General features: G+C 39.5%; 2 protein-coding genes across 6 annotated transcripts in view; one reads left to right on the plus strand and one right to left on the minus strand.

The window, feature by feature from the left end:
* rab26 (RAB26, member RAS oncogene family) overlaps window positions 1-24581 on the plus strand; it is a 114110-nt gene extending 89529 nt beyond the window's left edge. Inside the window, exons 6-9 of one of the 2 annotated variants that reach the window (XM_024803516.2) lie at window positions 14447-14512; window positions 16475-16531; window positions 17225-17301; window positions 21160-24581. In XM_024803516.2, the coding sequence (XP_024659284.1) occupies window positions 14447-14512; window positions 16475-16531; window positions 17225-17301; window positions 21160-21262 (303 nt within the window). In that variant the 3' untranslated portion in view covers window positions 21263-24581. The other variant, XM_076887246.1, reaches the window with a different exon arrangement.
* On the minus strand, window positions 156-16712 carry LOC101474321 (uncharacterized). Of its 4 annotated transcripts, none has more exons than XM_076887244.1 (3): window positions 16617-16712; window positions 1511-2485; window positions 156-687 (listed from the first exon to the last, which is right to left on the minus strand). In XM_076887244.1, exons 2-3 carry the CDS (start codon window positions 2457-2459, stop codon window positions 626-628), a joined length of 1011 nt encoding a protein of 336 aa, XP_076743359.1. In that variant the 5' UTR covers window positions 2460-2485; window positions 16617-16712; the 3' UTR covers window positions 156-625. The 4 variants fall into 4 exon arrangements, with proteins under 4 accessions (XP_076743359.1, XP_076743360.1, XP_004557568.3 ...); XM_076887245.1 differs by lacking the exon at window positions 16617-16712 and adding an exon at window positions 10541-10628; XM_004557511.4 differs by lacking the exon at window positions 16617-16712 and adding an exon at window positions 3056-3127.
* Window positions 24582-25247: the final 666 nt, after the last annotated feature.

Raw genomic sequence — 25247 nt, forward strand, 5'->3', positions numbered from 1 at the left:
ACAGTGAAAGGGAAGACCGATTCTTAGCTGCATCACATTCACATTGTGAGTGTGTCTGCTGGTAAACAGACTGAGGTTTGTGTGCTTTATATTATTAAAGATATGCTGAGGCTGAAGGGGAGGATAGCAGGTGAAATTCATGTTTAGTGTCAAAAACATCAGACCATATGATCAGCCAATAATTTCAATCATATTTGATTTTTTTAATTTATAAAGATATTGCATGTAGGATACAGGTATACTTAAAAGCTCAATTAATAAGTCATCACTTGAGAAGCTAAAATGAGCAATACAATTGTATGTGCATCTCCAGCTAGAACAGCTCATTTCCTGTTTACCTAGCCCTATCCTTTGTCATTGCACCTTGCCTACATAGATATATTCAGATTTTACCACAGAGTATTACACTGTAAGTAATGCTTATGTAATTATAAGCTGCAGTAATTTCATCATCTGCACACCTTGTTTTTTCCAATACAGCTATTACTTCATCCCCATAAATTGATAAAAAGAACAAATTAAAAGTCTCCTCAACAGAGAAGAAGAATTATTCTACTCTATTCAGAATAGATGGGACGTGGAGTCAATGATTAGAGGTCTTTTCAGTTCCTATCTCTTAGATCTCTCAGCCCGGGAAGCGTGGGGTGGACCTCTCACTGTCGCAGCTGATGTGAAGTTGCTGCATGCCTGAAAAACAGGGGATGATGTTACTATCGATTTCCACTTAAATGCTTGCATGTCATCTCAGCACCTCATAAAGGAAATCAATCAAAATAAATCAAGATACTCAGACATCTGCACTTAGAACTTCTGCAAGGGCAATGCCATGTGTCGTGTTCAGAGGTAACAAATTCACTTTCATGAACGTGCATACGTTTTTGGCTCTAGACCTTAATCAGGCAAAAAGCCAAACAAATCCCAAAACTATTCAGTAAACAAAAGTGAAACTTTAAATGGGGGTAGGGATAGGATTAACCCCACTGTAAAACAAAGCTACTGCGTCAAGGCTCCAACACCAAAGGTAACTTTGTTGCTATCTCTGCGTATCTATACTTTTCATTAGTTTCTCTAAAACATATGCTTTTGCAATGTTGGATCAACGTTTCTAGATTTTGATATAATGTTATTGCGCAAGTAATCACTGTATTTCCACTACACTAATACCATTTTTTAAAATTATTAGCTGGAATTAAACGTTCCAGTGCAGGTGAAGAAAAGCAAACTGCTACCAACACTGTTCCAGTCGTCATTACGACCCATAGCACCAAATTACTTCCCACTGGTTCATACAATTAATATGTAAACTCTATATTGATGAAGTTGCTATTCATGCATATGACACGCAGAAGGAATAAGTTTAGTCTGGATGTAAAGTTATGCCTGTACCAGAATATTAGAATTGTTGCTCTGTCACTGTCACAAGTCAGTGACAGTCTACTATAAAGTTAATGAGTTGTCCCTTTAACACATAATAAGCATGATTATTGTGAGATTTTCTTTGAGCACTTACCATTTTTTGTTGCATGTATTCTGTTGTGGTCCACACTGTGATGTGAATGTTTAAGTTTTGGCTTTATGATCCTGGTATAAATGTTTTCATCTTTGTCGCTTTTACAGCCCAGGCGTGAATAAGCAATAAGTTGTGCTATTTGTTTAGCCATGGCTGTTTTTTCCAGAACGGGTGGCGGTATTTTGCGAGGGGTCACCCTGGGGTCTTTTTCATTCCCCTCACTGAACACATCGTCAGACTCATCTGAAAGGGCAAGCGGGCGAAGATGCACAGTGCAGAGTTCATCCAGCGTCACCGCGGGCATTTGGATCCTCTGAGATTGGAGGAAAGCTTCTGAGTCAGAGTGGCGTCGTCGTGAGGGTTTGGGTTTAAGGGCGGGTTTGGTTTTAGGTAATGGCTCTGGTTTCAGAGGGTTAACATCAGGGATTGTGGGGAGGGGAATCTGCAGGGAGAGCCTGTTAGCACGAGCTCGGGGGTTGAGCGAGCTGGACTTGGGATGCAACTTCCAGCCTAGAGGGTCGTGGCCGATGATAAACGATGTCTTAACTGGAGAAGGGGAGGAGCAGGATGAGGTGGTGGAAGAGGTGGAGGAAGATGAGGAGTGACTTGGTGATGGTGAGATCCCCATGGGGGGGCAGGAGTAGCGTTTCACTGGATCACAGGATGCTACAGGGGTTTGCGGGAGCGATGCGCTACGCTCAGAAGGCTGTGGTTCCTTCTTGATCTTGTTTGTTGTCACATTAGAGGTGGACACTGCTGACAAAGGACGCACTCTGCTGGGCTCCAGGCTGTGTGGTGACCTCTCTTTGAGCCCTCTGTTTTTCTTTCTGAGGATCACCTGATTCCCTATAACCACATTTTGACTCATCTGGCCCCACTCATCAATACCATTGGCAAGTGCTGGAGTAGCAGTGCCGTTACAAGCATTGGGGTATTTTGTCTTGTTCATCTTGGGACATTAGTGTGCAGATAAGCCTGTGAAGAAAAACACATATATATAGAGAGAGGGTGGGGGCACTTAGGATGTTTCAAGGTTAAAAAGAGGAAGAGCAGATGCCCGTCTTGACTTCTCAAATTTGTGTTTCACAACAGCTTTCTTTTCACAACAGACACTGTGGCTACTATGTCAACACTCATATGCTGTGTGAATCTTCCTGTTGACAGTTAATTGCTGAAACACTTCTGTTTTATTGGCCTCAACACTGCAATCACATAGAAAATGAAATGTCTCAGATGTGTTCCTTCAGTTCACCAACTGGCTTCAGTTAAACCCAAACCTTATTACTTATGAGTTTCACCATTGGTTTCTTTAGCCTCTACTTTGAAAAACAAAACAAAACAACTACTTCTTTCCACATGAGTATGCAATTAAATTACTAAACATCACATTCACTGATAAAAGCTGATTGCTTAAGTTAGTAAATGAAGTTACGTTTAACGTAGTGCAGCTCTTGGGAAATGAATGACAACGGTATGTTTACAATGTACTTACAGCTTAAGTAAAAGAGATCCAATACAAAGCATGAAATGTAAGATGTTGTTTACCTCCGGTGTTGCTTAGATCGCTGTTGTCTTTCAGCCTGGGCTAATCTATTTCACTCTCCTGTCTTTATAAAGCTCAATGGGTGTTTCCTCCCCTAAATCTGACCACAGCTTCCCCAAACTAACGCCCAGAAACCCACATTTCACACACAGGTCCTCATTTCACACACAATAACACATGTGCACTCAAACACACACTCCAGTCAGGCTTGATGAGCAGCTGCTTTCATAATAGCATGGAGTAAGAGCAACATCTCTCAGTGTCTAGTTGTTTACATGAAAGGTATTTAAGCTAAGAAGCTAACCATGGCAGTATACTAGAGACTAGACTAGAAATCGTAATTAAATGACTTACTGTTATTTTCATAATTACAGCATCTTTAACCAAAGAGTTTTTCCACTGTGTGTGTGTGGAATATATATAAGATGTGTAAAAAGAATACACAGTCTTTGGCGAACACTGATGCTTTTCCATTTTGAAAGCCTCCCTCATAGTGCCCCATATAGAGTACCATATTCAAAAATAAGCACTCTCAGTGATTTTTGGTGTTTGTTTTCAAGAGTTTAAATCATCTCTGCTTCATAAACCCTGGAGCTGCTGCCAAGGACATTTTTAACCACTCAAGCGGTGGATGCTCAAATCCTGGTAATATTACTCAGTTAGCTCGTCTCTCTCTTTGTTCCAGACCACAAAATACCAAAGAGGAAACATTGTTACTTTTTGACATTTGTGACATTTGTGAGTATCCTGACAATTGCCATTAGTTTTACTATGCCTCATTAAAGATGCATTGAATCACATCTCAACTTTAGTTAATGCACGTCTGTCTTATATAAGTAAGACAGACTTACTTCCTATACAGTTGATAACATTAGGTAATGTTACTTACTTATATTAATGTTACTTTTAATGTTGCTTACTAATCTTTCCGATATTATTTCATGAATATGCAGAATTTATTTTATTACATGACTAATTATTTTAATAAAAAATAATGAATTAAGAAAAAAGTTTTTTTCTTAATATTAAATATTTTATATATTCTTCTGCCTACACAGTGCTGGAGAAAGCTACCAAACAAGTCATCAGAGTTATGGTTTTTGGCATGCAAACACAAAAAAACAATAGTTAACAAATGGTTAACTAGGCTTCAGATAGCATAAGGTGCACCAGAGGCCACGAGAAGGTGGAGCAATCTTCACCACCCTCACTATCTCCTGTTGCTGCCACAGCAACAGGAGATAGTGAGGGTGGTGAAGATGGCTGTGTGATTGGTTTGGAAATATTCTTATTACAACAAAGCAGGGACTTCCAAGTTACACCTGATCATTATATTAATGTAAATCATCTGTAAGATGGCACATGGCATATTTATCCCTTATGGGGTGGATCAGTACGTCACTGATAGGTCGATGTGTTCAAATAAGCTGATGTTGACATATAATCTGCATAGCATCTGATCATTACACACTGACAAATTTCATTGCCTGCTTTTTATGAACAGCACAGGAGTGGAGAAGAAGTAAAGAAGTGAGAATGAGGAGTGTGACACATAGATGAAACACTAAAAGAGCTGCAGTAGAGGTGAAGGATGGGAGTGCATTAGATCGACAGATTTGTCACAGTTAAAAATGAATTCTTGTCAGACATTAGAAGCAGCAGGTCCAAGATCAGATTTGAGTGTTTAGAATTGAACACAGGAATAGCAACATATCATCTACTGGGATTACATCAGTATAGCTTTACTAAGTAACACCTTAGTCCAGGGGTGGGCAACTCCAGGCCTCGAGGGCCGGTGTCCCTGCAGGTTTTAGATGTGTCCTTGAACCAACACAGCTGATTTAAATGGCTAAATTAGCTCCTCAACATGTCCTGAAGTTCTCCAGAGGCCTGGTAACGAACTAATCATGTGATTCAGGTGTGTTGACCCAAGATCTAAAACCTGCAGGACACCAGCCCTCGAGGCCTGGAATTGCCCACCCCTGCCTTAGTCTAGAAAGGAAACAGCTGAAAATAGCATAATGAAGTCCCATGAGAATTCAGATGGCATTTTTTGTTTGCCATGGAAGAGCCACATTTTTGACCGTTTACCAGTCACAATAGTGAAGAGAGAGCACATGACAACACTCTACTTGCTAAAAGTGCTAAATAACAAAGGAAGATGCGTTACTTTTGCATGTCCCAAATCAAATGTTCAGACTACCAAAATAAAATTGAAAAGTCATGCGTGGAGGAATATATTGTGTGCTGGGTCCTTAAGTTGTCAGTAAGGTATCTGTAGTAGGCAGGCCATCTGCCCAGATGGCTACTCCTCCCTGAGCCTGGTTTTGTCAGGGCTTACTTCCTGTCAAAAGTAGGGATGGGTACCGGTATCCGGTGGCATTATGGCAGTAACCAGACCGAAAAGCAGCGCACATTTCGGTTTCGGTGCTTTTTTTTTCCTGAGATGTCATACACTTTGGATTCTAGCCAATCATTTTACCTTTGCAAGCGTAGTAGGCGGGCCCAGGTACGTACGTTCTTTTAGAGTAGAGCTACAGATTAAAAATGCCCAAGGCGAAGGGTCAAAGGTCTGGCTGTACTTCACAGCAAAAGATGCAAACTCAGCAGCCTGCAACAAGTGCTTTAAGATGATACTGTGCAAAGGAGGTAACACCTCGAATCTGATGAAACACCTGGCGACGTATAGCATTTTGTTAAAAGCCGAGAAATGCACCGTATTTCATAGCTTGCTGCAAGACCTCACACCGAGCACATCTACTGCGGGTGTGGTGCCTGTTATCTGACCCGGAGTTAGCAACATCCCCCAAAAACACGAAGAGGAGAGTCCTGGCCCCTAGCCCTGCCAGTGTAGCAGAAATGATGACGGATGATGACGGCAGCAGCCGTTCTTCTCTGCGTGAGTAGCTTAATGTTGTTCGTGTGTAATTTACGCTGAGTAGGCTAACCACGTTATTACATTAATGCATGTAAGGTGAACTAGCACTTAGAGTCCCCCGAGAGCAGCCATTTGGCTTTTCTACCTTTAAAACCCGCCTTCCAGCCAAATGGCTGGTAGGTGTTTAGCTAGGCTTTAGCTTCAGCCAAGTGGAAGCTAAATTGTCTAGTCATTCATATGTAAATTAGGTTGTTACATGAGAATTCTGGAGGGGAGTGGGGGTGTGTGAATGAGGGGGTGGGGGAGCTGCTAAAAGCTGTGAACTTCCTTTTGTGTTCGTCTTGATACATTCTCAATCATCCAGGGAAATAAATCTCCAAAAGTCACCAACTTGGAGTGGTTAGTTTCCTGAGCCACAAGGAAACTTGGAGTGTTTCAGTTTGCCATCTTAGGGAGAAATCAACACACATGGGTGTATGTCCTTTGTTGCTGAGATTTATTGATAAAAACAGTACAAAAAACCAACCATTTGTACACATATTTACAAATAATAATAAAAAGTGAGTGAGTACATTTCAACATTTTCAGCAATCACTCACAATCCTGGCACTGCCATGGTATCTGTAGTCTGCATTTACCACACGTGTATCTGTAGCACTGAACACATCGCACAGTGGCATGATTATTCTTGCATTTGTGTTTGACCTGACACATGGCTCTTTTTCCAGGGCTAGGTGTGGAGGGTTGTGTCCAAAGCAACTGTTCTTTTCTTGCCTTCTTCCCAGCTTCCCAACACTACCAAAAGGAAGCCAAACACTGTCACCCTTTACAACAATACAAAGTGTGGCGTGGATGTGATGGACCAGATGGTTCGGGAGTACACTGTCTGCAGAGGAACACGGCGCTGGCCAGTTGCCGTGTTTTACAACATGATTGACATGGCAGCACTGAATGCACATGTGCTGTATCAAGCATGCACCGGGACGAAGGAAAGACGGGTGGACTTCCTGGTGGAGCTTGCAAGAGAGTTGGCTCACTCTCATGTAGCTGGGAAGAAGGCAAGAAAAGAACAGTTGCTTTGGACACAACCCTCCACACCTAGCCCTGGAAAAAGAGCCATGTGTCAGGTCAAACACAAATGCAAGAACAATCATGCCACTGTGCGATGTGTTCACTGCTACAGATACACGTGTGGTAAATGCAGACTACAGATACCATGGCAGTGCCAGGATTGTGAGTGATTGCTGAAAATGTTGAAATGTACTCACTCACTTTTTATTATTATTTGTAAATATGTGTACAAATGGTTGGTTTTTTGTACTGTTTTTATCAATAAATCTCAGCAACAAAGGACATACACCCATGTGTGTTGATTTCTCCCTAAGATGGCAAACTGAAACACTCCAAGTTGGTGACTTTTGGAGATTTATTTCCCTGGATGATTGAGAATGCATCAAGACGAACACAAAAGGAAGTTCACAGCTTTTAGCAGCTCCCCCACCCCCTCATTCACACACCCCCACTCCCCTCCAGAATTCCCAGATAACAACCTAATTTACATATGAATGACTAGACAATTTAGCTTCCACTTGGCTGAAGCTAAAGCCTAGCTAAAAGCCTACCAGCCATTTGGCTGGAAGGCGGGTTTTAAAGGTAGAAGGGTAGAAGGCTGGGCACTGCTGCTCTCGGGGGACTCTAAGTGCTAGCAAACACCGTCGTAGTTACATGCGGCTGTCTTCTTGTTTGATGGCAGATGCTCCCTTCACCCTGGCCAAAAAGGCTAAAATTACCAAAGAAAAAGTGGAAAACAGCTAAACATGAGAGGTTTTTGGACAAAGTTTGTGTGTTTTCCATTGTTTAAGCACTGCTTCCAGCCAAGAGTGATACCATATATGCCCCATAGCTGCAGAAAAGGCTAACATTGTTATCGTTTTACAAAAAAACAGCTAAACATGAGAGGTTTTTGGACAAAGTTTGTGTTCTCCATTCTGGTTTGAGCACCGTTTAAGCACCGGCACCGTTTCAAAAGTACCGGTTTGGTACTGGTATCGGATAAAACCTAAACGATACCCATCCCTAGTCAAAAGGAAGTTTTTCCTTCCCAGTGTCACCAAGTGCTTCCTCGTAAGTTTCACTGCCTAACCCTAACCAAAAACAAATGTAAAGAAAAAGCAAAGAAAATAAATTAAAATGCAAGTAAAACTCAAACTATATACATAATGGTAAATATATAATGACAATAAAGGCCTTTTCTATTCTAACACACTGTGTAGTTGTTGCTTTGAGGGGTGAAATGACCAAAGCCTTCATAAATCTCTCACAACCCCCAGATTCAGACTCTCTTGTCCTGTCGAAACTTTTTTGTCTGACATCAGAAACAAACCAGTAGATATTAAACCGCCCAGTAAGAGTAAATGAAAACAACGGAAATTTGTGTCCAAGACCACAAATTTATAGATAGCAGTTCATAAGTATTTCACATACCGCTGAGACTGTACTGTTTATAGGGCATGTTTGTGGAGAATTATCTATACCTGCTTTTCTGTGAATATCAGAATTGCTAATCACAGTGACATCGTATTTTGATGAGTCTGTCATGAGCGAGGTGAATTTTGGAAACACCAGATGACAGTTTTGTATTTGGAAGAGATTTACAAGGTTCAAGGAAGCTGTAGCAATATTCAAATTACACCCTGGCATGATCCGCTGACTTCTAGCGACTGCTGCCCTTTTTTCTTAGCATGGTGTGCAGTAACATTTTGAAGTTGTTTACCTCTTTCTTTTTTTTTGAACACCAATGCTAAGCATCCCACAAAGTGAAAACCACAGTCAGGACATTCAGTATAACCCTCAAACAGAGCGTCCAGGGAGTGCCAGTCTCCCATGACTCTTTGTACAGACTCTGCAGTTGTACACAAAGTGTCAAACTGAAATCTTTATCAAGGCTGTAAATCTTGCCCACGTGTTACAAGCCGTCACATGTACACTACATGTGTTTTCACACATGTTCGCACGTACTGCAGGAACTCTTAACGCTCAGCATCGACAGCGATTCCTTTGAAGTTTGATCCCTTCACTTCAGAAGCAGCGTTCCTTCCCTCACTTCCCCATAATCCACCCACAGACTGCCGGGATCTTTCAAGGCTGTGTGAGTAATTGGCAGGTTCGCGTGTTGTTGGGAGCTGGGTCTGCTAGGTCAGAGCTCAGTACATTAATCTTGGCGTAATGAAGCGATGTAAACCTCACAGGACACTGTAAATCTACAGACGAGAGCGAGGATTACTGCTTCTCGGAGTAGTCGTTTCTTGATGATACACACAAGGGGGGGGAAGGAAATGCATGTGCGAGACACCTAACCTTTTTTTCCTTCCTGTTTCATCCAGTAGCAATGAAAAATATTTGCCTCGCTTCCTGCTCAGTCAATGTGTGCTTATTGATGCTTGAAATGTTAACGGTATCTCTGTGCCCAGCTGGCTCTTTCTATTTGTGTTATGTTTGGGGTTATATCACTTTCTGTGTCACACATCACTGGTAACACTCTTGCGGAGAACTTTTCAAAACAATAAGAAAACTGCCAAACAATGTAAGGTCCAGTACTGTAAAATACAGCATTCATAAATAATGTGGGAAAACTGAAGATGTTTGTCTTGAAGTTGACAAGAGAGGTTTGTTCACAACAGCTGAGCACAGAAACAGGATCAACAGAGGTGTGCACAGCATTGCGCTGCAGAAAATTGAGAGATTTGGCAGTTTGATCCCCTCAGGTTTGCTGGCAAAATGATTAAAGGAACTCCTCGGATTTTTCGAGGAAACCGTAATGTGAGCATGACAGCCAGGGACACGTCGGCAGGGTTTTTGGAGGAGTTCTTGGAAGTGTATTTGAGATATTATTGCTAACATTAAAAAATGCCGTGGGATACATCATTTCCTGATTTTAATGTCAGCAAGAAGAAATTGTTTTACGTCACTCCAGAAAATATGCAGATAGCTTTTTTTTAATGTAAATGTGTTGGGACATACATTTCTAAAAGTGGCAGCTTCAAAGCTGAAGAGCGGATTAGTTTGTTTTAAAGGCAAACTCCTAAAGCACACCTATTATACTCAGCTCAAGCTCCATATTTATTAATAAGTGACTTTTATGTATATATTGTGCTATTCTTAGTTAGTGTGTTGTCTGTCTCTGTTAATGTTTGTTTATAATGGAGCACTGTAACGAAAAATACTCTATTGATCCCTAGGGGAAATTATTCTGATTCTGATATTTGTTTACAGTTTAAAATTACTCTTATACTGGGCCTTGGTACGGCCTCTCATTTCAGCCTCTGTCACTAATATCACTCTTTTGCCCCTTTGTACAGTGACTGACTGTACCTGAATGTACTCATAAATATACATTGATTACTTTGTAATTATGTAGCCACCATACATGGGCCGAGACGGACATCGCTGCTCCATAATCTAATTATGTTCTATATATGCGGCTAGAGATCGCCCACATATATAGTATACTAGAGGTGGAGGAGGAAAGAACTGATAGGCGTTCGTGTGCTTTGTAGGCAACTTTTAATTTGTGTCTGCACCTTCAGGTTAAAGATATGAGGGACCATACCTGTGTTTTATCATCTAAGAAAGCGAGAGACAGCATGACCGGCATCTGGATAAAATGTCATCCTCTTCCTCCTCGCCTCAAGCCTCACCTCCTGAACAGTAGTCAGGGCTCTAACAGACAGAAATGTGCATAAAATGCTCATTTATTCTCAATATTGCAATTTCTAATTGCCAGCAGATGAGTTATGTGACCCTGCTGTCTACAGACAGCTGACAAAGAGCTGACTAAACAACATGAGGTAGTTATAAGCTAATGCTATGCCAGCTAATACAGATTAAATTGCCACTTTCAGCCAGAGGTCAGCCCATACAGTCTGTAGTATTTTAGGACAAAAGTGTTTTAGGACAGTAGGTATTTTAAGACTACATAAAATATCTATCAATGGAGAAAAAATGAAGATATGAAAAGAAACTACAAATTTTAGGTTGGGTGTTCCATATTCTGCCCCGGCAGCTTTGTTTAAATCCATGAAAATGGCGACGTCTCTGCCAGAGCTCCAGTTTGATGACACTAGGTGTATGTTACAGAGAATTGCTCACCTTACGATGCTGTCAGGATGAAAGCTTTCAAAGTATGGGCCACTACTGAATGCAGTGGAGAAGCAGGGATTGGTATGATTTGGCCTGTAAGGCCAGGTTAGGAGAGGTTAAGGTTCAAAGGGTGGCTGGAGGGCAAAGGACTGCAGTACTGACGTCATGTGAAAATTATGGATTGACACATGAGGTCAACAGTGGACTGACATCCTGCACTCACTACAGCTGAATGGTGGGAGGGGTAAGAAAACAGAATTCATTTGACTGCAATCTGATATCTACTGACCTCTGGTCGAGAGATTTTACACACTGTACCTTTAAAGCTACCCTCCTTTATGCCAAATTTATTGTGACTCTCATAAACGTCTGTATTAACCCTTTTCTCTTTGATGGCATACATTGTATGTATGCTAATAAATCAAGAGGAACACATTAATGACAACTAGTGCACTCAGCAGATGATAGATATCCATCTTCTGGGTGCTGATTAATGCTGTGCCAAAGCAGAAGACAAATGCATGACATATTCATCACTTTTATGCCAGGTCACACTGCTCCAATTAAAGGCGCCAGTTGATTTGAAAATCTTTTAATCTGAATAGGGAAACATGTGCATGTAACCAAAGACCTTTTTGATTGCTTTTTATTTGCATCACCAGCACAGTTCTCTTCTTTGTTTTTGCAAATTAGTTTATCAGGTTTTTTAAGGTAACACTGTCCTTCATGAAGAATGTTCTCTTCATAGTGTGTTGAGGAAAGACAGCATGCATCTTTTTTGTGGATGCTGCCATGAAGGACGTACCGCATGTCACCATTGTGCTGATGAAATTAATTCCCTTTTTATGTGACAACAGTGTAACCTTCATGTTCTCCTCTTTCAGACAGCACAGATACTTTTAAATGTTGCACAAGCTCTCAGATTCTGCTCATAGTTATCCTTAGGCTTAATAGAAGACTCTCACAGTATCTTGCAGTCCTTTAGGATTGTCTGTGAACAGAAAATAAGAAAAGCTAATACAAATCTTGTTATCCTCTGCGGCTCATTATTAAGTATCTACACCCTCTTAAAAATTCACAACCTAAGAAAATCTGTAAGTTGGAAAAAACAGACTGGATTTAGATTTAATCACACAAAAGCCCGTAGACTAGGGGTTAGTAATTACCACGACTGAAATGGTTTTCATAATCACCTGGGCTAATTGGAAACATGAAAGTAGGCCAGCTAACTGCATTACTGTAAATCATTATTGCCTGTGTTAATAATCCTGTTTTCCTATCTCCAAAAGGTATTCATAAACTTTTGAAGTGGATGGGACTTTAGATAAAATCAAATAAAAGTAATAAATAAAATATACATCCTGTTTCTGGCAGAGACCACCTGTTAACAAACCTGCTGCTTTTTTATCTTTGGCTGACGAAAGGTTTATATTCATATGGATCCCAATAAAGAGCTTGGATTGCATTGCTTCTTCGGTTTCAAAATCACCCACAATACTTAATGTATCTTACCTTTATATATTTGTATGTAGGTACTTCATGAGTTGCTAATTATTGCATCAATGTTATTGGTGGAAGGTTTCATGTCTCCTAATGCAAACATGGCAGAAGATTTAAAGAAAGAACATTTAAAGAAATCACTGACTTGAATATTCAATTGATTTTCCAGCTCTTTGGCTTGTTACAAAGTTCAGATGTGTTAATTAGATGTTTCCTTTAGTTAAGATGCAGAATATAGCTAGTTATTGTTGTCATCAAGGCTCCAAAATCATCAATCCCTGCAAATAAGTTACACCACAGCAGTTTTTCTATGTTTAAGGGTGATGGACAGACTGAAAGAGCAGGCAAAATTGCAGCAGCAGCATTGGCATTTTAAAGGGGGAAATGGGAAGGTTCAAATCTTAAATAGACCAACAAATAGGGAGAGTGTTTGCTATATGGTGTGAGGCTCACTGCCATCAGATTGCTGTCATAAATCATGGACAGAAGATATTCCAACAAGGAAATATCATTATCATTATAAAAATTCAACAAGTGCAACTTGAAAGATAAGGGACAGCAGGTGTATGGGAGAAGAGTGGAACTCTTTCCGAATTTGTCAGTATTTAAAATGAAAATTAAAGTGTACATTTTAACAAAATTGCAGTATTTGTACTGAACAAATGGCCAGTTCATGCACATTATAATAGACACATCACATCTTTGATATATGAGAGACACCGAATGCCATAGCCACCTATCAAATTAGTTACATTTGATAATGGTGTGAACTAACTTGTAGGTGTCACAACATACACAGCATATCTATGAGGTTGCAGTGATTGCTTTAAAAAGGATGTGCACCAGGAGTTATATATTCATAACACCTGTCCACTGAAGCGCACATCAGTTTCACATAAAGGCCCAGTGGTTGTCCAGTGTACTGGATAATCATTACAATGTACTGTTACTGTCAGTATTTCCAATTATATCGGACAGGATTTGTAGCCAGAGGCAAGCATCAGAGGCGATCTAGTTTGGTGGTCTCGAACAAAGTCTCTGCTTTTTAAGAATAATGTGGTCTTATTGTCTTTCTTGAAGTGGCTGGCTGAGAATTGGCTCCTCCTAGTCCTAGATTGTGGTTCTCAGTCAGAAAAGGTTTGCCCGTTCCTGGTTGAGGATAAACTGCTACTTCAAGCTGTTTATCTGTGTGGTCACAAGTCATGTGAAACAAGGATGTGTTAGATTATGTCTCTCGGCTGGTTTGGGAATGCCTTGATACGCTCAGCTTACTGAAATTTAAAGTTCTTCTCCTTGGTGGCTCACAATAAAGAAGGATTTGCCTATACTAATCACATCTCTCTCTGTCTTCTAGCTGCAGTCATCTTATTTCAGTCAGTTCTACTTGCTCACTTACATTTTCCATTTGCACAAAAAACCTGAAATAATGTGGGATAGAAACATGCTTTTTCTTTGGTATACAAATGGCAACAGTTAAGTATGTAGGAAGATGTAGGAAATTAGACACTAGTGTGCAGGAGTGAGAAACATTAAGGGCTTTTTAACCAAGCCAGCAAAAAGGGAAGTGACCACTGACCTGTAATTGGAAGGAGATGGATGGATAGACATAAAAGAAAAGAGAAAAGGGGCAAAGAGGGGACGATCTGGAGGAGGGAAAAGGGGAGAACAAGATGAAGTAAGAGCAGCAACCAACAAATTAATCTTTTCTTTCCCTTTTTCTCCTTCTCAGTGGATTCATTCGTCTCCTTTGTCAGTAGTCTTTATCTCCTATCCCACCCCTCGATCAGTCCTATCTCCTCTGAACGACCCGTTTTTCCTGCTCATCCTCTCCTGTTCTGAATTTCTTCACCACTCTTTGCTCTATTTCCATCTCCAGGCATGGCTGACAGAGATTCATGAATACGCCCAGCAGGATGTGGTCGTCATGCTGCTGGGCAACAAGGTGAGACCTTGTTGCCAACACTGGGAGATAGATGGACAGATGGACTCATAGAGGGTGGGAAGAAGGGATCACAGGCGGTATAGTAGGGCCTTGAGCCAGATTGTAATGGATATGCACAAAAGCAGGGGAAATTTTTTTTTTATACAAATTATTTTCCAATGTCAAAAAGTTTTCAGTAGTTACATCATTATATCAGAACAAAGCAAAACAATGCACATTATTAAAGCTTAACTAATCAATAGTTCACATTAATACTAGCAACTAATCAAGTCGCTTTGAGCGTGACATTAAGTGGTTGCTCATATTAATGAATGGAAAGGTTTACAGCTTTAATGAGCTTTTTAGCATTGTTTGATTTTAGCCTTCAAATTTATGGTTTTATGGAGCTGCTGTACACAGTGGAACACTTAACAACTAGCAAAGCTAGACATTTAACATAACCAGCCAGACAAATGTTTTGCTCAGGAGTTAGTGGCAACAGTGGAAGCTTCAAGAAGAGTTAGTTAATATATTCATATTCTTTCTTCTGCAGTCACACAAGAGAAAACAGTAGTTGCATCCTGTAACATGACCAAAATAATTCTAACTACGTGCAGTTAACTTGTGACCTCACTGGTTTGAAATGGTTGCTCTGAAGAAACAATGCACAATCTGTTGCAGGCTTCAAACTGACTTTGGTGTGTCAAAGCAGCAATAAAATGGCAATAGGATGGAGTCAGTCTGCAATAAGTTTATCATTGAATGGGGTCATGTTGGCAGTTACCCTCAATCTGTTTAAACCATTAACTTTGATAAACTGACAAGAATTGCAAATCTCTTACCAACTAAATGCACAAAAAATCCCATTAAACAGAAATTCACATTAACTACTTACATTTAGAGTCTAGACAGAACGTCATAGATTTAAAACAAGAATTCATAAATTCTTCCACAAATAGTAATGTAGTTGCTGCAGGGTAGCAATTTAACTGCAATATGCGCACAGCAACCTTGCGATTATAAAGTGATATAACCAGAACACAACCTGTTTAATCAACCTTATTGCAAAGACATGCATTACAGATGGGTTGTGCTTATCAGCGCAGACTGACTCAGATTGCAACGTATAAATGATATGGCAGTTATTTGCAAACCTTGGCTAATCTGTTTTAGAGGGATTTCAGTCAATCTGAGTTAGACAGGTTGCCTCCCACTCCTGCCTCGTATTTAAAAGTGATCACTCTGAGGTTGATGGTTGCATCATCAACATCTGGGCAACCAGTTATTAGCTGCAAGGACTTGCAGTGAGCCTCCAAAAGCAAAAACACCCAAACAACTACCAATTTTTTGCTAAATTGCAAGCTTATTGTCCTGTTTTTACTGTAGCGTGACTAAGGTTTACATTAGTCACAATCCTAAATTAATGCCAAGTATCTTTTTCTGTTCAGTATCTAATTGCTCAGTAACATACTTGCTGTAGACTTAGTTTTTAGACTGTAAATTCCACTTTTATCAGCTGTATTTACAGTAATAGCATTTTCTGTAAACCCTAGAATAATTAAGCTAGCAGAAAGCTAGCTACTAGCCAATACTGAAAGTCGAATATTATATATTAAATAGCCATGAAGTTGCTAAAAAATAAAAGAATATAATGTAAATAAAAGCTTTATGTTCAAAGACGTGTATTCACACAAATAATAAACCTAATTTTTCTTCCAGTTAGGTCATTGTGTTCTCATACCGACTTGCTAATATGGTAACTAGATTAGCAGAGCTAATGAAATAGCAACAGTCCTAAAAAAATTGTGCTTGTTATAGAGTTGCTAGCTCAAGCATCTAAAACGAGGAGGGTCACAGTCTCTTTATTTTTTTATGCTTATTAAAAAACATATTTTGTCATTAGGACCAACTACACTAAAGACACTGTAAGAAGAATATAAGTGATTGTTTCTGATTCTGTGCTGTCTGTCCCATATGTTCTAGGCTGACGTGACACATGACAGGGTGGTGAAGCGAGAAGAGGGGGAGAAACTGGCAAAGGTGAGCTTTCTATAACACAAACTTGTGCCTATACACATAGCACACATAACGTTTGACACATGTAACAAGAATAAAAAATACTTACTATACTTAATCCGCTCATGCAGCAAAGTTGACCCTGAAATTCTCTCCCCCTCCTTATGTATTCATACAGGCACATAATGTTGTTATTGTTTGGAATAAATGACGGGGGATTGCTAACATAATTTTCCAGGCCGTTTCGCTCAGATAAGCTCTGAGAGGCATGTTAGAGAAGGCTAAATATGAAGTGGTATGGAGTAGTGTGGCAGACGCACAGCAGCTGTCAAGGTAACAAACTCAGCAGGAATATTGAGATATTCACACGTACACGGAATGAGATTGCTTCACCTGGGAGCATCTCTCATCGACCACATTCTGCATTCTCGCTCTTTTTCCAAATTACAACAAAATGACAAGAAAATTAGTTTTGAAAGCCAGGAACCTCAGTAGCCATCACAAGTATTTTTGAAATATTAGTATTGATCATCAACCCTCTCATCCCTCCCCAGGTGTCATAAACCCCTCGGCACGAATATACTTCCAATCTTAAATTAATCATAAGTCTAATTTTTCTGCAATTTAGGTCGTTATGTCCTCACAGTAAAAGACAGACAAGTGGCATGGCCACACACACACACACACACACCTGAAAAGATATTTTTCTGTATGCAGGAATTTGGAGTGCCGTTTATGGAGACAAGTGCAAAATCTGGACTGAATGTCGAGCTGGCGTTCACTGCTGTGGCCAGGTGAGTCTCAGCACAACAGCACAAATATTAGACCCCAGAGGGAGATTAGATGTGATCATAAAGCAAGCATATGCAACTTAAGGAGTAACGTTTGCTCATTTGACTACACTAAGTGGTTTTCCATTATAAGTTTTACCCAAATTTTGGCTGATTTAGAAAGCATTTGCTGTGTAACTGATGTTACTGAGTTTGACTTTTTCCAGACTGCTCTTAATAGCACCAAGTTTAGCTCCAATTCTACCCAAAGCACTTAGACCTTTTAGACCCAGGATTTTTTTAATGCAAGCGAGTAAGGCCTTTTGTTGTATCACTTCCCACCTGATTCCAAAGATGGACAAAAATGATTTATTTATGAAAAGGAGACACCTTTTTAACATCACATGTCAGTGTTTGACCATACAAGAAAATACTACAGTCTGCCAAGTGCCATTTATTCTTAAAAGCAAACAGCTTTTTCATGTAAAGAAAGGAACAGGATTTAAGTCATACGTTAGAAATTGGGCAATTGAGACTATGGTTGAAAAGACGTGAGCAGTATCAGCAAAATTGATTCAAAATTTTATTTGCATTTACTGAAATACTAAACGTAAAGTAAATGCAATACAAGCTACTGCTAAGATTGATCACAGTATAACTAAATTGGTAAAACGACTGAAATAAAAGGGCACTCCTTCTACTCTTATTGAGCAATCATGATCAGTTTTTCAATTAAACACGATCATGTTTTTTGGCCAATCAGATACAGTGTTACAGTCTTTAGTGTTAAAGGCCGTCCCTACAAATTAGGGTAAGATAAATTTGCACCTGTAAAGTATCAAAATGAATTGCTTAAAGTTGGATCGTGGGACTAGTTAGCTAACTAATTTATGATTAGCAGCTGTAATTCAGAGGTTTCCAAATTACAGGTCAGCATAATCAATCGTCATCCCCAGAGTGTAAGCACATATACTGTCCCTGGGGTGGCTGTAGCTCAGGAGGTAGAGCAGGTCATCTACTGGTCAGAAGGTTAGTGGTTGGAGTAGAAAAGTGCTATATAAGAATCAGTCCATTTAACAATCCACAGGGCTTTACTTGATCAGTATTTTGTTGGGTTCCAGCTTTGAAGTCATCAAGTCCGAGGAATTCTCTGTACAAACCTGAGACAGGATTGCATCGAGGCGTCGATTTTGGGAATGGTATCAAAACATTTCTGCAACGCTAAAGGTCCCAGTGAGCACAATGGCCTCTATTTTTCGTAAATGGAAGAAGTTTGGAAGTTTCATATAGGGCATTAATGTTAGAAAATATGGAACAAGTGAAACGCTGTTGTTACAGCCTGGCTCCAAATCTGCAACGTAAATATGGAGACTAACACATTTTACAAAGATTAGGTTTTATTTTAAATTATATAATATGTTAGCTAACATAGTTGGTTCCACTTAGACAAAGACTGGTGCGCCTCCTCAAAAGCCTGCAAACAGCTGAACGCTCTTGCACTGCCACTGCAAAGAGAATAGGGATGCAGAGGGTGTAAGGCTGATAATGCTTTCTGGATGCACTGCATCCCAAAAAGAACGCAGTTCTTAAGTTAAAGGGGGGTCCAGCCCAGTAGTAGGATGATGTAACTAATGAAACAGGCAGGGAATGTATGGTGAGTGAATTTGTATAATTAGTACTATTTGGGATAATATCAATGGAAGATTCAAAAAGAATTGCTGTCATGCAGTGTACATCTGGACAGATGTATCCACGAGAAGCACTGCCGGACAAATGTTGCTCATTTGTTTTATGAACACATTTTCATGCTATATTTGGAACTAGAAAGCTAAAAAAAGAAATATCTAAGATAAAGCGTTTAGACACAGATACAAATGACATATTCATCTATAAGATCAGATATAACATGAGTGTCTTTTCTCTTAACATGAACTTTAATAGAAATAAAAACGTTGGCAATAGTATTTTGATTGTGTTTCTGACAAATGTGTGGTGTCGGACAGTGTGTGGGAGCTGTTTCACACTTATAGTCTTGTTATGGTAACAGACTGGCAGAGAGGGCTGATGCCAAGAATAGAGTAGCACAGTCTGGCACACAATCACACTGCAAACAGAATATGAAATTAAATATTTTCTCGTTGTTGTCTTCCAGCTCATGTGAACACCTTCTCGGTTTTTTCATCCCTCTGCTTCTCTCGTCTCTCTCCGAACCCCTCCGTCATCGCTGACTCACCTCATCTCTCATCTCTGCCCTATGTTTTTATTTGTTCCACTCCAGTGAGCCTTTACTTGCACAAAACACAAATTCAAAAGGCAATGAAACCAGGTAACCAAACAGTACATGTTTGGCATTGAGACAGAGTGCAGGAGTGACATCGACAAATGACCCACTGACAGAAGTGATCTATAGGTTTTCATATAACATTTTTTGTTTTTGTTATTTATGGCAAAGGCTCCTTCAGCTCTTTTTATTAGTATTACCTAGAGGGGCTCCTCAAGTCACTAATCTGATCTATATTTTTTTGTTGGTTTTGTTTCTTTGGAAAGTCAAAAAACGGTAGAGAAATGACACTTGGTGGTCATCTGTAATTCAGTGTTTATGGCATGGCATTTAATAAGAAAACAGTTGTATTTATATAGGGTCAAATCACAATAACAGTTGCCTCAGGGAGCTGGACTGCTAATCTGGGCATTTCCCAGTGGGTCAATGTGCTTGTAGGTCGATGGGTCAATATAATTCTTATTTTATGCTTTGCCGATTATACAGGCCCGCTTGAAGTGCCGCTGCGCACTGGGCCTACCCGCACAGACAGCAGCCCATTGGTTCATGTTTTTTTACTGGCGCTGGATTGTCCAATCAAAACTTTTAATGCAATTTGCCTCACTTAACTATGGAAGCCCGTTTCCGCCACACAAAAAAAGTATCCCTAACTCGAAATTTCGACTTATTAACTCAAAATTTTGAGAAAAGTAACTCGAATTTTGAGTTAGCTCTGCCAATCAGTCATCTACATGAATGATGTCACTTCCTTGTTACCCAGAAACTGGAGCCCTCAGCTACAAATGCTACAGCTAAGCTACCAGTATTACAGCCAGTCATGAATGCACAAATGTTCAGCGTGGCTTCACAAATGATGAAATCCCTGTGTTATTAGCTGAATCACATGGCGTTACTATCAGCAAACGTACTCTCGAAAGCCCCAATTTGTTGCGATCCGGTTTTGAGTGTCCATTCCTCTGCGCCGTATCCTTCCGGGTAATAAGAAAATGACATCATTCACATAGATTACTGATTGGCAGAGCTAACTCAAAATTTCGACTTATTAACTCGAAATTTCGAGTTATGGATACTTTATTTTGTGTGTGTGGCAGAAACTCTGCACCTTGTGGAGCAGAGCTTAGTGAGGAAGAAGCGGTTGATAAAGATGGACAAATAAAAGTGAAATGATGGAGCTGAAAAGCTGAGAGAGAATAGCAAAGAAACTAGAAATAGATGCAGCCTAATGTCTTCAAATTAACCAGCACAGCCAACAGTAGTACCAGCAACAACTACTAACAAGCCCTTGCAATCACAGGAGGCTCCTGTTGCTAGAACTAGTCGTGAAGAGGTTCACCAGATATTTTTTCTGGATGAGGTGTTGTTGGCCAGATACTTGAACAGAGTGAAACCACCTCTGTGTAATCCCTAAAACATGAGTGCAGTGCTCCAAAGCAGGAACATGGGCTCTGTGGGAGTCAGGGTAGAGCATTATTCAGGGGTGAAGAAGAAAAGAAAAGAGAACAAAATGAATTTATATATATATGAAAATTAGGTTTACTGCACTTTAACCACTTTCAGTGCCTTGTTAGTTCTATATGAGTCTTTATGTCTCTCTGTGTCAGGGAACTGAAGCACAGGACCATGAAGGAACCCGATGAGCCAAAGTTTCAGCTGCAGGAGTACGTCGACAAAGAAATGAGGACCGCTGGCTGCTGCCGCTCATAGACCACATCCTACTTGTGTGTGTGTGTGTGTATTTGTGCAAGAGAGAGAGAAAGACAGCAGGTGCACTCTCTTACACTATGTAATAAGTCTGAGTTGGTGTACCTGGAAATGGCCTGAAATTCTCAATGTTTATATTTCTCTGCGGCCAATACGCTCTCTCTCCCGACCCACCTTCCCTCTGCGACTGTGAATGTAATATAATTCCTGTCTCCAAGCTTGCACATACACATGCATGTCTGCGCGCAGACGCTATGTTTGTAATCCCGTTTAATCCATTCTGTGCCAGTTTCCATGAGTGATGTAAATATTTTAAATGTAATTTTAATTTTGTGCTCTGGAAGCTTTGTTGTTTATAGATGCCTGTCTTATTAAAAGAAACTCTACAGACGTAACAAGGCTGAATATTACATCAGTCTGACTAGAATAACAGAAACCAATTTGTACAAACCACCATTGCACATAATGTAAGCTGTCATTCTGCACTACAGTACATGCTGTTTATGTACAGGATACCATATAATAATGGTTTTAATAACACTGATGTGTCTGTGACCCATTCGAGCTAGCGACCTTTTGTACACAATTTAAGTTTGATGTTAGAACTGTGTGATATATTTCTAACATGAATAAATCTCCAGCAGTGATCAATGTATACAACAACACAATCAGCAAAGGACAGCAGACCTACAATGGGAAATATATCTTCCTGAGAAATGATGGAGTTGTTCCAGAAAAATCATTTTCTAGATGTTGCTCTGTTTTCAGGAAATTAAAGAAAAGGACAAATGCTTTTTGCAACAAAAAACAACTGCATTTGTGTGAAGTCTGCTGTTAACCTGCATAGCAAAAAGAAAACATTACAAAAACAGTTGAATATTGGGTGTGAAAAGCGTATTTGCCATCGCACATTTCTTCCCCAAACCTTGAACGGGACCTTACACATATAGTTTTGTGCAAAAGCCGTGATGCACCACTCAATTCTTTACATTTTGTTAGGAAAATGTGAAACAGCTGCAGTGATTTATTGAAATGTGTGCAAAGATACATGGAAATATCAACACATAAGGCAAAAACAGAGTTTTTGAAATTCCCAGCAGCATATTTGATATGACTCTCTTTCTTGTAATTTCTTTAAATAATCTTCTCTAATAGTTCTTCAGGTTTTTTTTGAAGGACAAATGTTGGCTGCCTTTTGTTCCCACATTGATGATCCCATATTGCTTCAGTGATGTTGAGATCCGGGATCTAGGGAGGCCTGTCCATGACTGATAGCATTCAACTGTGTGTTGTTCTGTCCCAGTATGCCTTTACTGCTCAAAAACGAAGCTGTTGCCAATCAGACACTTTCCAGATGAAGTAGTACATGATTGTAGTACTTTTCTTTATTCTTAACTCATAATTCCACCAGTTTTAACAAGGACAGCGTCAAGCAATGCAATTGTACATCTACCCTGACCTCCATTAAGTATTGATAATGAAGTTTCAATTTTGGATTATGTCTCCTTAAAACCCATTGCCAGTCCTTTAAATCGACTTCTTTACAGCCACCCTGTTTCTACTAGTGAGTGTAAGTAAGTGCATGAAGATACAATTTAAAATGAGTTATTTGCTAAGCAATGTCTGTTATGTGTAGACAAAACACTAATTGATCCCTTGAGTTTTGGTGCCTTTTTGTTTCTTTATCTCTGATTCATAGGTCAGTGTTGGGTGGCTTAACAAACCAAAAAACAGAATTTGTCAGAAAATTGCCAATTACAAGGATGGGACTGAAAATGAGTGAACAAGCAGCCAATGTCCAGAAAAAAATTGGAAATACATTTTGAAACCCGGTTGCTCAAGAACACTTAAAGACGTGGAAACAAAATATAAAGAAATGAGGAGTGTTTTGTAAAGCTACTGTAAGAACATCTATGAATTAAAATGTAGAGATCTGGAATTGGTCCCGTGTAACTCAGACTCCTCTCATGGAGTTTTATGTATCTTTGTATCATATGTCCAGGTCTTCATCAGGCAAAGGAAATGATCACAGCGATTGACCCAACTTAAAAACAATATATAGATTTTGATGTTTCATTCTATTTATTTATGAAAAACTTAATGTGTGGTTGAAAGTTTTAAACAGAGATTTTCTTTAGTGAGCCTTTCTGATTATAAGATACATATCGCTGTTGAGAGAAAAGGTTTTCATTGCGCGTATTTTTTTCCACAAAAACACAACATCATGGGGCCAGATATATAAAACTGAATACTCATGACTAAAGCTGTTTGTATGCACAAAGGAAGGTTAGGGAAAATGTGCGCATTCTTTTTTTTGTCAAATATATAAAACTGTGTTGTTGTTTTTCTTTCTCTTTTTTTGGTTTATTAAAGCTCAATTTTTGCCATTCCTATTCTTACCAATTAGTGGAAGTACACACTCCCTTGTTATGGTATCATTACAACATGAGCAAACAAGAACCACAGCTTCACTCAGTATATAACTGGGAAGGTTATTGGAGAGCGGGAGAAAGGGAAATGTGTAATTGTTGATCTCAGGTTCATGATCAGGAGAAAAACTAGTAAGGAAAGAAGCAGTGGAGGCTACTAACTATATAAATTCAAAGAAAAACACCATGGCAGAAATGCTGTACTACAAGGGCATCAGTTCTTGCAAGAAAAACACATTTATATGCAGAGCCACATCTTTTTATAGCTCCGACAATTACCATAAGTAATAAAAAAAGGCTTGGTAAAATTTGGTGCACATCAAATTATTGTCACTGAAGTAGCGAACTGTTGTGTTATGTGTTAAGTTTCCCTGACCTTTTCCCCACACTATCACGTGGGGCTCCGCTCTAATACAAACCATACCACTTTATGTGTGGCGAAAACCGTATACGTGTTTTTTAATGCACACATTCTGTTTATACATCCAGCCCCTGGTTTCATTTTACCACACTGCGCAAAATTTTCAAAGCAAAATGAACTTACAGCAGAGTCGTATAATCTAGAACAGTGAACCACAGGGGAGCGTTTAAATCTTCGAGGACAGCTTGCTTACGTTTTTTTCTATTTTCTCTGCAGTTATTGGTAGAAAGCCATTATTTTTCCAGGTGTTTTATCAAAGATGGTTTCATACAGATTTCTGCCAACGTTGTAAACTCTATCAACTAGTACTATAAAGCATAAGTAAGGATTTTACAGTGAAGTACACATTTTTAGAATGAATCAGTTCTCATAAATTTATTGTTAACTTGTAATCTGTATACTGTATCTTAACTGAGGTTATTTGTATTGTATCGATCTTTTGTGTTGACTAATAAAGAATCTATCATAAAAATGAATGCATTTTTGTGGATCTTTAGCTCCATCATCTGGTACTAACCTGTGATTACATTTGCTGTAACCAACAGTTTTTACCTACACCAAGGAGGTTGTGTTTTTGGTAGCATTTTGTGTATTTGTGCGGGTTTTGTTTTGAATTAATTCTGGTAAAACGTTGTAGGGGTGTAGTGAGGGTGTTAACCATCCATTAAAAATTGGCTTACATCCACCAAAGTCTTTAAGGTAAACTTATTGATTTATTGGTGAAAAAAAAAAATGACAAAAAATAAGGATTACAGTTTACATCCAAATATCATGTCATATTTGACCTCTGACCTCACTGTTACATTTCCCATCTCCCATCTCATAATTTGCCTGCAAATTTTTCAGGCTAGAATGAAGGTCAGTGAAGGTCCTCATTTAAAGAGTTATCTTTTTTATATTGAGGTTACACAACAGAAGTGATTAAATATTTCACAAACAAGGTTGTGAATACATTTAAGGTAGGGGTGTCCAACTCCAGGCAGGGCTGGACTGGCCATCGGGCATTTGCTCGCTGGGTCGCTCGTGATTTTTTGTTTTTATGGGCCGATGGGGTTTTATTTCTTTTCTTTTTTTAACGGTATAAATGAATGGTGGTGGATTGGCCAGTTGGTCATGAGCAACTCTGGGCTGGACCAAT

This window comes from Maylandia zebra, linkage group LG8, assembly GCF_041146795.1.
Source record: "Maylandia zebra isolate NMK-2024a linkage group LG8, Mzebra_GT3a, whole genome shotgun sequence".
In the NCBI taxonomy this organism is placed as follows: Eukaryota; Metazoa; Chordata; class Actinopteri; order Cichliformes; family Cichlidae; genus Maylandia; species Maylandia zebra.

Coding starts and splice junctions, on each gene's coding strand:
- LOC101474321 (XM_076887244.1), bottom strand. CDS start 2,459: ATGAACAAGACAAAATACCCCAATGCTTGTAACGGCACTGCTACTCCA. Junction 688..1,510: donor AATACATGCAACAAAAAATG/GTAAGTGCTCAA, acceptor CCTGTTTTTCAG/GCATGCAGCAACTTCACATC.